General features: G+C 40.1%; 1 protein-coding gene across 1 annotated transcript; it reads right to left on the reverse strand.

Moving 5' to 3' along the window:
- Positions 1–2,178: 2,178 nt before the first annotated feature.
- csdc2a (cold shock domain containing C2, RNA binding a) lies at positions 2,179–10,929 on the reverse strand. The gene is made up of 4 exons (XM_038975250.1): positions 10,765–10,929; positions 3,827–4,192; positions 3,536–3,658; positions 2,179–3,332 (listed from the first exon to the last, which is right to left on the reverse strand). The coding sequence occupies exons 2-4, from the start codon at positions 4,015–4,017 to the stop codon at positions 3,170–3,172; spliced, it is 477 nt and encodes a 158-aa protein (XP_038831178.1). The 5' UTR covers positions 4,018–4,192; positions 10,765–10,929; the 3' UTR covers positions 2,179–3,169.
- Between the last annotated feature and the right edge of the window lie 2,381 nt (positions 10,930–13,310).

Raw genomic sequence — 13,310 nt, forward strand, 5'->3', positions numbered from 1 at the left:
TACAAAACGTTTGTTAATTCACTAGGGTAGGGGGCAGCATTCGGAATTTTGGATGAAATGCATGCCCAAATTAAACTGCCTGCTTCTCGGGCCCAGAAGATATGATATGCATATAACTGGTAGATTTGGATAGAAAACACTCTAAAGTTTCCAAAACTGTTAAAATAGTGTCTGTGAGTATAACAGAACTGATTTGGCAGGCGAAAACCTGAGAAAACTCCATTCAGGAAGTAGTTTTTTTTGTTGGTTTTGTAGTTTTCTATTCAATGCCATTACAGTATCCATTGACTTAGGACTCAAATTGCAGTTTCTATGCCTTCCACTAGATGTCAACAGTCTTTAGAAATTGTTTCAGGCTTGTATCCTGAAAAATGAGGAAGTAAGAGCAGTCTGAATGAGTGGACCCTAAAGTGTCACAGTGCCTTTCTTGTTTACCTTTTAAATTGACGACGTTATTGTCCGGTTGAAATATTATCGATTATTTAGGCTAAAAACAACCTGAAGGATTGAATATAAATATCATTTGACATGTTTCTATGAACTTTACAGATACAATTTGGATTTTTTTGTCTTCCTGTTTTGACTGCGTTTGAGCCTGTGGATTACTGAAGACAATGCATGAACAAAACTGATGTTTTTGGATATAAAGAGACTTTATCAAACAAAAGGAACATTTATTGAGTAAATGAATGTCTGCTGAGTGCAACCATATGAAGATCATCAAAGGTAAGGGATTAATTTTATCTCTATTTCTGACTTGTGTAACTGTTCTACTTGGCTGGTTACTGTTTGTAATGATTTGTCTAGTGGGCTATGTTCTCAAATAATCGTAAGGTATGCTTTCGCCGTAAAGCATTTTTTAAATCTGACACCGTGGTTGGATTCACAAGAAGTTAATCTTTAAACCTATGTAAAATATGTTTTGTTTTCTGAATTTTTATAATGAGTATTTCTGTATTTGAATTTGGCGCCCAGCAGTTTCACTGGGTGTTGAAGAGGTGGGACGCTAACGTCTCACGTACCCAAGAGAGGTTAATGGCCTGATAAGAATCTTAAGGGAACGTTCTCTAAAGTTGTGGGAACATGTGTTGTTAGCTGGGTGTAACCATTTATACAACTACAAAGTCTACAAACGCATGAATGATGGCCAGTAATGAAATGATGGACAATTACAAGTATGCTTCCTAAAGGCTACTGTGCTGGTACAACCAGAGGCCTGAATCCCTCCCAAACACTATTGATCATATTATACGCACACTTGTTGACTCAGTCACAGAACTCACAAATGCCCGGCTATTGCCAAAAGGTGAGAACTCATTATCAGCTCATCTCATTGTAGATCATTCTGTCTGGCTATGACTTTATTTCCCACACCCCTGTAACCTGCAGAAACAAAGCTCATACATCAAAAATAACAAGTCAAGAGGACAGACCATTTTGTTTAACGTTACTTAGTTCTTCTATCTTAGCTTGTTTGTTCATTCATGAGTCCACGGGTGTGTGTGTGCGCGTGCATTTATAGGTTCATTCATGCATGTGTCCAGGTGTGTCTGTGTGTGTAGTGCGTTGGTGTGTTGTTATCGTATACCTGGGGCACAATGTCCTTTTTAGGGTAAATGCATAATAGCAGGTTTAAGTCTGATTACTGACCACCAGTACATCTCATCAGCTGTTTCTGCTGAGCTCTTTATGTGTGTATTTATTTTTTCATATTTTTTTATGTTGGCTTGGTGGATCGTTGACAGTTTTGAAGATAGATTGCAAAGTTGACATCCCCATAAAAAATGAAAGATTTAGATATTTTCCATGTATTCAACCGAAGCTGTGTCATCACGGCTTATCTATCTTGGGTTTACAATGCAAAGAAGTGGAGCGGCCCAGATACTGCATGATACAAAATATCTATATGGTCAGGGTTAACCATTACTTCATCCCCACTTTAAAGAGGTTGACACACTTCCATACAGTTGACCTGTTTTGTGAAGTACTGTGTGTGCCTTCGAGTTTCTCCAAAATTGGTTGAAGATTACCTGTCCTTGTCTGCCCTCTAATGGACTATCGATGTTACATGCCGTTCTAATAAGCAATTTCTGAAGCAATATTTGAATTGCTAATAACCTAATTTTGACCACAGGTTAACTTATTCATGCAAATAATCAACACAATTTCACACAGGAATGTGAATAATACAGTAGTAACTTTTTATCCTAATGACAACACGCTAGTCACATTGATTCGACATAAAAAGTGCTCTAGAACACAATGAAACTTCTAACAGTTTCCCAACATAAGAGAGACATAGTACTATATAATTTAGTCACAATAAATAAAACATGGTATTAACAATGCATATAAACCTAATTATGTTTACAAAAGGCTAAAACTGCATGATGAAAGTATGAGACTATTGACAACAGTACATGTTCATTTCTTATCTATTACTATGGATAACATGTGTTTTAATGATTTAAAAAAAGGAGTTTTGAACTCCATATAGTAATCATCAATAACTCTGTTACAAAGATTAATAAATGGTAATTGTTCAACATTAGACTGAAGGAGTGGGCGTTACCAGGGCAGTATCATCAGAGTGAATTGTGCGATGGGTTAGACCAGGCATATATTGGCATTAAAACACAAATGTATAATCTTATCAATAATATCTACCTCACTTGTCATAACGAATAAAAATTAAATAAATAAATCAAACGCATGAATAAAAACATTTAGGAAGATTTGTTGCTCTTTGTTTCACAGTTTTCCTTACAGCAGTGTCTTATTAAACATACTAGAATCCTGCCATCTTAAATAAACCATCAACCTTCAATCCAATTTAACCTTGACCCTTTTCCTAACTTAAATATTTCACTTTTCCTCATTCACATTCCAACTGAAACCTACTTAACGCCGTCTTAAGCCTTATATTACCACATTCCAACCCCCAGGGTTACACCTTCACGTAATCACTCCTTCCACTGCTCCCTGTGCTTGTTCACTTCCTCCTTCTTCCCCCTTTACCTCTCTAGGCTCCTTCCTCCCCCACCTTATCTCCCTACCCTGGACTCCACTACTCCCTCCTCCCCCTTTACCTCTCCAGGCTCCTTCCCACCTTCCCTCCCAACCCCCCATCCTCCACTCTTCCCCACACTGCCTATTTGCAGATGCAGGTCTAGGAGCTGATGATCTGTCCAGACCAGGTCTCATGCTTGGTTCCTGGGGCCAAGTGGGTGATGACAACCTCCATCGCCTGGATCTTCTGGTTCTTGGGGGGGATGGAACAGACTTTGTACGTGACCTCGTCACCTTCCATCGGCACGTATTCTCCATCGATACTAAAAAAGGGAGAGGGGGAGAACGTTATGAGAGAATCCAGGCCTCTCTAGGTCTAGGACATTAAAGTTGATGAATATATGATAAAGCAATAAGGTGTATTGTGATTATAAAATATGATATTAGGTACAACGCATATTGGCATATTCAGTCCCAAAGTGTGTTGTAGACTATAATTGAATCCTAACGCTTCAGAATCACTCACTCAGAGATGTGTACAAAGATGTCCTCTCCACCGTTGGAGGGCTTTATAAAGCCATGACCCTGGGACCTGTAGAAGGTCTTACACACGCCCTTATACACTGGGCCTGATCTGGCCCGCACCGTACTGAGAGACACACAGGAGAAAATCAACATGAACCCATGCAGGCTATTCTCTGGACTTGCATCCAAAATGGGCAGTTCCTGATTGTGACCAGAGCCTCATAGATCACACTCAAGGCCATGCACAAATACACTCACACGCACTCTATCACCAGAGATTATTCCTACTCACGCTGAGTACGTGCGGGTGCGTTTGGTCGGCAGAGGGCTGGGCAACTCGCCTGGCATCAGGGGGGGTTTCCTTTCCCTCTCCCACACCCGACTTCCCTCCCTGAGGAAGGGGAAGGATAGGGAGAGAGGGGTGCGGGGGGAGCTCAGTGGCCGTGGGGGATCGGAGGGGGACGAGGGGTCTGAATCAGCCATCTCTGTGGGGGTCCCCCTGGGGGTGTGGAGCTCTGTAGGAGAAGCTGCCTCAGCCTCGGGTGGGTCACAGCCAGGGAGACAGACCTAGACTGTCTGCATGATAAGGGTGATGTGTTTGTGGTGGTGGTTTAGGATGCGTCTGGAAGGCGGGATAATGGAGGAGCTTGGTGGCTTCCTGGAGAGAGAAAGAAAAGAAAGAGTAAGAAATAGAGAAATATATGAATGAATCCGAAAGACTGCAAAACAATAACAAGGAGGGACACTCAGTGAAATAACAGAGCTCCTCTGTGGAGATGGGAGAAACTTTCAGAAGGAGAAGCATGTCTGTCTGCAGCACTCCACAAATCAGGCCTTTATGGTAAAGTGGCCAGACGGAAGCCACCCCTCAGTAAAAGGCACACACCAGTCTATATAAAAGGTCCCACAGTGCATGTAAGAGAAAAAACCAATCCATGAGGTCTGAGGAATTGTCCATAGAGCTCAGAGACAGGACTGTGTCGAGCCACAGATCTGTCGAAGGGTACCAAACCATTTCTGCAGCATTGAAGGTCCCCAAGAACACAGTGGCCTACATCATTCTTAAATGGAAGAAGTTTGGAACCACCAAGACTCTTCCTAGATCTGGCCGCCCGGCCAAACCAAGAACCCGATGGTCACTGACAGAGCTCCAGAGTTCCTCTGTGAAGATGGGAGAACCTTCCAGAAGGACAACTATCTCTGCAGCACTCCACCAATCAGGCCGTTATGGTAGTGGCCAGACGGAAGCCACTCCTCAGTAAAAGGCACATGACAGCCCGCTTGGAGTTTGCCAAAAGTCACCTAAAGGAATCTCAGACCATGACAAACAAGATTGAACTCTTTGGCCTGAATGCCAAGCGTCACGTCTGGAGGACACCAGGCACCGCTCATTACCTGGCCAATACCATCCCTACAGTGAAGCATGGTGGTGGCAGCATCATGCTGTAGGGATTTTTTTCCGCGGCAGGGACTGGGAGACTAGTCAGGGTCGAGGGAAAGATGAATGGAGCAAAGTACAGAGAAAACCTGCTCCAGAGTGCTCAGGACCTCAGACTGGGCGAAAGTTCACCTTCCAACAGGACAACAACCCTAAGCACACAGCCAAGACAACGCAGGAGTGGCTTCGGGACAAGTGTCTGAATATCCTTGAGTGGCCCAGCCAGAGCCCAGACTTGAACCCGATCGAACATCTCTGGAGAGACCTGAAAATAGCTGTGCAGCGATGCTCCCCATCCAACCTGACAGAGCTTGAAAAGGATATGCAGAGAAGAATGGGAGAAACTCCCCAAATACAGGTGTGCCAAGCCTGTAGCGTCATACCCAAAAAGACTTGAGCCTGTAATCTCTGCCATAGGTGATTCAACAAAGTACTGAGTAAAGGGTCTGTATACTTATGTAAATGTAATATTTATTTTTTTATATATACATTAGCGAAAAGAAAAAAAAATGAAACCTGCTTTTGCTTTGTCATTATGTGCTATTTTGTATAGATTGAGGGAAACAATTTAATCAATTTTAGAATAAGTCTGTACTGTAAAAATAAAATGTGTAAAAAGTGAAGTGGTCTGAATACTTTCTGAATGCACTGTATGCATGAATTGGACCATATTGTTATTCTACCTGAGCATACGAAATGTAATGAGCACTTTTGGGTGTCAGAGAAAATGTATCTGCGTAAAAAGTACATATAGATAGTGGAGTAAAAGTAAAAGTTGTCAAATATAAATAGTAAAGTACAGATACCCAAAAAAACTACATGCAGTGCCTTCAGAAAGTATTCCACATTTTCTTGTTACAAACTGAATTTCAAATGTATTCATTTGAGATTTGTCACTGGCCTACACACAATACCCCATAATGTCAAAGTGGAATTATGTTTTTAGAAAAAAAAAATATTCATAAAAAATGAAAATCAGAAACGTCAATAAGTATTCAACCCCTTTATTAAGGCAAGCCTAAATAAGTTCAGGAGTAAAAATTTGCTTAACAAGTCACATAATGAGTTGCATGGACTGTGTGCAATAATAGCATTTAACATGATTTTTGAAATATCTACCACATCTCTGTACTCCACATATACAGATAATTGTAAGGTCCCTCAGTCGAGAAATTAATTTCAAACACAGATTCAACCAAAGACCAGGGAGGTTTTCCAATGCCTAGCAAAGAAGGGAACCTATTGGTAGATGGGTCAAAATAAAAAAGCAGACATTAAATATCCCTTTGAGCATGGTGAAGTTATTAATTACTCTTTGGATGGTGGATCAATACACCCAGTCACTACAAAGATACAGGCGTCCATCCTAACTCAGTTACCGGAGTGGAAGGAAACCGCTCAGGGATTTCACCATGAGGCTAAACAGAGAGTTTAATGGCTGTGATAGGAGAAAACTAAGGATGGATCAACAACATTGTATTTACTCCACAATACTAACCTAGTTGACAGAGTTTAAAGAAGCCTGTACAGAATAAAAAATATTCCAAATCATGCACACTGTTTGCAACAAGGCACTTAAGTAAAACTGCACAAAAAGTGGCAAAGCAATACATTTTTTGTCCTGAATACAAAGTGTTATGTTTGGGGCAAATCCAATGAAACACATTACTGAGTACCACTCTCCATATTTTCAAACATAGTGGTGGCTGCATCATGTTATCATTAAGGACTGGGGAGTTTTTCAAGATAAAAAAATTAACTGAATTGAGGCTGGACCTGAGCACAGGAAAACCCCTAGAGGAAAACCTGGTTCAGTCTGCTTTCCAACAGACACTTGGGGACAAATTCCCCTTTCAGCAGGACAATAACCTAAAACACAGCCAAATCCACACGAGTTGCTTACCAAGAAGACAGTGAATGTTCCTGAGTGGCCGAGTTACAGTTCAGGCAAGACCTGAAAATGGTTGTCTAGCAATGATCAACAACCAATTTGACAGAGCTTGAAGAATTTTAAAAAGAATAATGGGAAAATGTTGCACAATCCAGGTGAGGAAAGCTCTCAGATAGACTCACTGCTGTAATCGCTGCCAAAGGTGCTTCTACAAAGTATTGACTCAGGGGTGTGAATATTATGTAAATTCAATATTTCTGTATTTAATTTTCAATAAATGTGCTACAATTTCTAAAAACAAGTTTTCACTTTGTCATTATGGGGTAGATGGGCGAGAGAAATAAACTTTACTTCATCCATTTTGAATTCAGGATGTAACAACAAAATGTAGAATAAGTCAAGTGTCATGAATATTTTCTTTAGGCACCGTAAGTAGTACTTTCAAGTATTTTTACACCACTGACTGGAACTACGCTGTCACGAACGTCGTCAGGGAAATGACCGGACCAAGGTGCAGCGTGGTAAGCGTACATTTCTTTTTATTATGAATGTCACCAACAAAAACAAGAAACAACAAAAACGAACGTGACGCTGACTAGGGCTATACAGGCCACTAACACAGACAACTACCCACAACTAAGCTGGAAAAACAGGCTGCCTAAGTATGATTCCCAATCAGAGTCAACGATAGACAGCTGTCCCTGATTGAGAACCATACCCGGCCAAAACACAGAAACCGAAAACATAGAAATAAAGAAACTAGAATGCCCACCCTAGTCACACCCTGGCCTAACCAAAATAGAGAATAAAAGCCTCTCTATGGCCAGGGCGTGACATACGCACTACTCTTTTTTGCAAAAATGTAAGAAAATATGGCTGAAATGGGCAAGAATATCCTCTTTTTCTGCCTCAGACCTACCTAATTTTCACTTGATTTATAGTTAGATTTATAGTTAGACTAAATTACACACTGGCAACATCTGACTCCAGAATTATATGTTCTTGCAATTTATAGTCTTTGACATTTCAAATTTAGGATATGATAATTTTGTACAAAAACTGTTTTTTCAAAGTTACTTTAGTTAAGTAAACAATATTTTTCTTAAGTGTAGCTTAACTTCTTCCAGTTTGAAGTAATTGGTAGCCTGGTAAACTATATTTTCAGAGTAGCTTCCCCAACACTGAAGAAAGTGATTTGATTTAAAGCACCAGCACTGATGTCACTGGCTTTGAAATCATCCCAAGAATGTCTATATAAACCAGCCTCGCCGAGCAGAGCCTTAGGTTCGATATTTAATACATCATATTAACCCCCCGTGTATTGTGTATTCAGACGTCAAACGCTTTGAACAGGCAGTGCAACCAGCAGATTATTTTGACAGAAAAAGCCCTAGACAATATCCAATTATTTTGCCATTGAAGAGAATTGTGTCTTTGAGACCTATCACAGTAGCCCTCCCCTCTTAGAGACTGCATACTAATGGCTTTCTATGCAGTGTTGGGGAGTAGTGAACTACATGTAGTTCAACTAGTAATGAAACTACATTTTGCAATAGTTTAATGGTAGTTCAACAGAATTCAAATCTTGGTAGTGTTTTCAGTAGTTAATTACTTTGTTTGCCATGTAGCAGTGTAGCTTAATACTGGAACACACTACTTTTTTTGCTAAAATAGAATATGGGTGAAGTAGGCAAGAATTTTCTTTCTTTTTTGGAATCAGGGCTTAATTCTCATTTGAAACATATTTTTTGTGTTTAATAGGCTTAATTGCAAATTCTGTGAACATCCGACTCCAGAGGGATCTGTTCTTGCTAGCGCTGCGCGATTAACCAAAATGTTTATTTTTTAGACATCGGTTCAATTACTTGATTTACATTTACTTAGTTTTTTTGTGTGAGCCAAAGCACTGTTTCTCTAGAAAAATCAAATAAATCACGAGAGAAATCAAGTCAAGAACTATGTGGGACGCTGGGCTGAAGGGAGTTGTAGTTTTCATTAAGCAAATATTCAACCTAGTTCAGCACAGAAACGTGGTCATTATCTACAATGCCCATAATCCATTGCGCCAGTTCATTCTGGTTCCGACAGAGATGGATACACTTTTATGCCTGCTATGTTAGGTTAGGTTGCCCCATACATAGGTTAGATACAGACTGACTGCATGAGAGAGGAATGTACACAACACAAGGAGATGATGGATAGACAGTTTGTGAAAGTAGGCCTATGCCTTATTTACTTTGAAGAACTCGTAAAATGATTTAGTCAGACAGGCTAGTCTGCCTAAGTATGCTGTAGAGCTATCTAAATAGGAGATCTACCCAATGTGGACTTGACAGAGACAATGGAATATTTTCAACATTTTGGCAATTGAATGTTCACTATTTTAGGCTTTGGAATTTTCATTTAAAAAGCATTTTTGCACTTTTTCAAAGTAGCTTTAGTTAAGTAAACTATTTTTTATTAAGGGTAGCTTTAGTGTAGATTAACTTCTTCCAGTGTGAAGTAATTGGTAGTTTGGTCAACTGTGATATCAGAGTAGCTTCCCCAACACTGTTTCTATGTAAAAGATAGATGAGGGAAATGTGTGGCAGACTGCATCCCTAGGGCTGCTCTCTCTCTATGTGACAAGTGGCACCATCTAAATATAGCTGCCTGCATGGTGGAGTAAAGTGGAGTTTACCCTTTATTGACTGGAGGGTCAGGGTGGAGACAGGGTTGCGACCAGAGTTTAGAGAGGAGGGTTCAGGGCGGTAGGGAACCATAATGATCCAATAAAGAGGAAAATACACTTTTTATTGGTAAGAGGCAGTGTAATCTCTTATCCCAAAACTAATTTAAGAGAAATGGATTAATAAAATGTCCCACATCCATGTGTCAAAGAAAGGTGGCAGGTTTTATCCTGATGACAACATCACACGCTGGTGGAATTTGACTTGATTGTGTGTACATCACAGGAGGTTGGTGGCACCTTAATTGGGGAGAACGGGCTTGTGGTAATGGCTGGAGCGGAATAAGTGGAATGGTATCTAAAACCATTCCATTTGCTCCGTACCAGCCATTATTATGAGCCGTCCTCCCTTCAGCAGCCTCCACTCTTATACACACCTCTGTTGTCACAATTTTGCACAGAAAAAAAAGACACTTTGAAAACTAATATTGAATTATTGGCTATTACATACACTGACAAGTACTTTAATCCAACAATACAGTTTATCCATCTAATCTGTCTCATTTTATATATACTACTTGTAAAAGTAGTGAGTGACTAAACCGATTTTAAAAATAATGGGATTATTATAGGCTGTACATTTATTTTTAGCTAGTTTTGGAGCAGTGTAAACACCAGTGCCGACTGGGCTCCGTCAACTAGACAAAGGCTGTCTCAACACCACCATGCACTTCCCAAAATCTGCAGGGCACTGTGGCTGCTTGTCCTCAGCATTATCAGCATGGGAGACACGTAAATATTCAGTAGGCTACACACAGACAGTCACTCACGACGCTGCCTTTTTTTTGGCGGCCTTCGTCTAATCCCTTTTAACTTTAAAATACCCTAAGAGTTGTCTAATAGTGGTCTAACATGTGGTGTCTTGACTCTCTCTCACTCACTCCCCAAATCAAGGCCACCGGCATCTTGATTCCAGAACATTCTTATGTGAACCAGCTGAGACAACAGGAGAATACATTGATCGTTCAAAATAAGGTAGAATCTACAAGAGACTACACAGTTTAAAGGCTAGGCTACTCACACAATACATATTTATCCAGATAAGTTTATAGAACATAAAATTTTCCCCTGGATGGTGGTAGCTAACTTGTACAAAAATAGCTCCGAAAATAAAATATTTATAGCCTAAAGCGCACTATCAAAATGTAGGCTATTGATTAATCGTGCTCTTACCGTAAAATGTTACTCTGTTTTCGGTCAAACGTGTTGATGTCTTGACTCTTAACTGTTATATGACGATAATTATAAAATGAAATAACAATACAAATACACAGATGTGGAGAGAATACCTTCCTCTTCTATGTGGTTTCGCTGCACAAACTGGTCTGTCTGGATGATGAGGGCGCAAAATGAAAAGAAAAGAGAGAAGGGCGGGGGTACTAGTGATGGGCAGTTCAGGAACGATTCGTTCTTTTTGAACGACTCTTTTTACTGACTCGAGAGTCATGATTCGTTTTTAGTCGTTTGTTTGGCCTGCTGGCCGCAATGTATTCTACAGCAAAATGAATTCGCGCTCCTCCGGCTCAGCCAATATAGTCTAATTGCAGACCGCAATTTGGGGGCGTTTCTTGATATGGCCATATCATATCATATTCCTTGATTATCCGGTAACACCCATTTGTACCCGCCATTCGTCAGTCCATTGATATCAGGAAACGCCCGTTAGTGCATGCCATTGGTCGGTCCATTGATACGTGCCATTGGTCAGTTCCACGCTATTTGTTTCAAGGAGACTTCAAATCAAATCAAATTGTATTTGTCACATGCGCCGAATACAACAGGTGTAGGTAGACCTTACAGTAAAATGCTTACTTACAAGCCCTTAACCAACAATGCAGTTTTTAGAAAAATGTGTTAAGTAAAAAATAAAAGTAACAAATAATTAAAGAGCAGCAGTAAAATAACAATAGCAAGGCTATATACAGGGGGTACTGGTACAGAGTCAATGTGCAGGGGCACCGGTTAGTCGAGGTAATTGAGGTAATATGTACATGTAGGTAGAGTTAAAGTGATTATGCATAGATAATAAACAGAGCGTAGCAGGAGCGTAAGGGGGCGGGGACAATGCAAATAGTCTGGGTAGCCATTTGATTAGCTGTTCAGTCTTTGGCTTGGTGGTAGAAGCTGTTAAGAAGCCTTTTGGACCTAGATTTGACGCTCAGGTACTTGCCGTGCGGTAGCAGAGAGAACAGTCTATGACTAGGGGGGCCGGATTTTTAAATAAAATCTTACTTGTCATGTGCTGAAAACAACTGGTGCAGACTTTACCGTGAAATAAGCCCTTCCCAATGATGCAGAGTTTAAAAATAATACAAATAAAATAGTACAAGAGGAATAAAACAAAAAACACAAGAATGGAGCTACAGTATATACAGGGAGTACCAGATCAATTAGGAGCTATATACAAGGAGTACCAGTACCAGATCACAGTGCAGAGGTATGAGGTAGTTGAGGTAGATATGTACATGAAGGCAGGGTAAAGTGACTAGGCATCAGGATAGATAATAATAAGAATAACATAAAGAACTGAGTATCAGCAGCAAATAATGAGTTTAAAAGTGTGTGAGTGTGCATGTTAGTGTTGTGTCGGTATGTGTGTTATGAGTGCGTGTGTGTATGCTGTGTATGTGAATGTATGTGGGATGTGTGGCTGTGTCAATGTAGTATGAGTGTGTATAGACTATATATATATACATACATACATACATACATACATACATACATACATACATACATACATACATACATACATACATACATACATACATACATACATACATACATACATACATACATACATACATACATACATACACACACACACACACACAGTTGAAGTCAGAAGTTTACATACACCTTAGCCAAATACATTTAAACTCAGTTTTTCACAATTCCTGACATTTAATCCTAGTAAAAATTCCCTGTTTTAGGTCAGTTAGGATCACCACTTCATTTTAAGAATGTGAAATGTCAGAATAATAGTAGAGAGAATGATATATTTCAGCTTTCATTTCTTTCATCACATTCCCAAGTGGGTCAGAAGTTTACATACACTCAATTAGTATTTGGTAGCATTGTCTTTAAATTGTTTAACTTGGGTCAAACGTTTCAGGTAGCCTTCCACAAGCTTCCCACAATAAGTTAGGTGAATTTTGGCCCATTCATTCTGACAGAGCTGGTGTAACTGAGTCAGGTTTGTAGGCCTCCTTGCTCGCATACGCTTTTTCAGTTCTGCCCACACATTTTCTATAGGATTGAGGTCAGGGCTTTGTGATGGCCACTCCAATACCTTGACTTTGTTGTCCTTAAGCCATTTTGCCACAACTTTGGAAGTATGCTTGGGGTCATTGTCCATTTGGAAGACCCATTTGCGACCAAGCTTTAACTTCCTGACTGATGTCTTGAGATGTTGCTTCAATATATATAATATAAATATAATATATTAATATACATAATTTTCCATCCTAATGATGCCATCTATTTTGTGAAGTGCACCAGTCCATCATTCAGCAATACCCCCACAACATGATGCTGCCACCCCCGTGCTTCACGGTTGGGATGGTGTTCTTCGGCCTCCCCCTTTTTCCTCCAAACATAACGATGGCCATTATGGCCAAACGGTTCTATTTCTGTTTCATCAGACCAGAGGACATTTCTCCAAAAAGTACGATCTTTGTCCCCATGTGCAGTTGCAAACCGTAGTCTGGCGTTTTAATGGC

The sequence above is a fragment of the Salvelinus namaycush genome, chromosome 35 (genome assembly GCF_016432855.1).
Source record: "Salvelinus namaycush isolate Seneca chromosome 35, SaNama_1.0, whole genome shotgun sequence".
Classification (NCBI taxonomy): domain Eukaryota; kingdom Metazoa; phylum Chordata; class Actinopteri; order Salmoniformes; family Salmonidae; genus Salvelinus; species Salvelinus namaycush.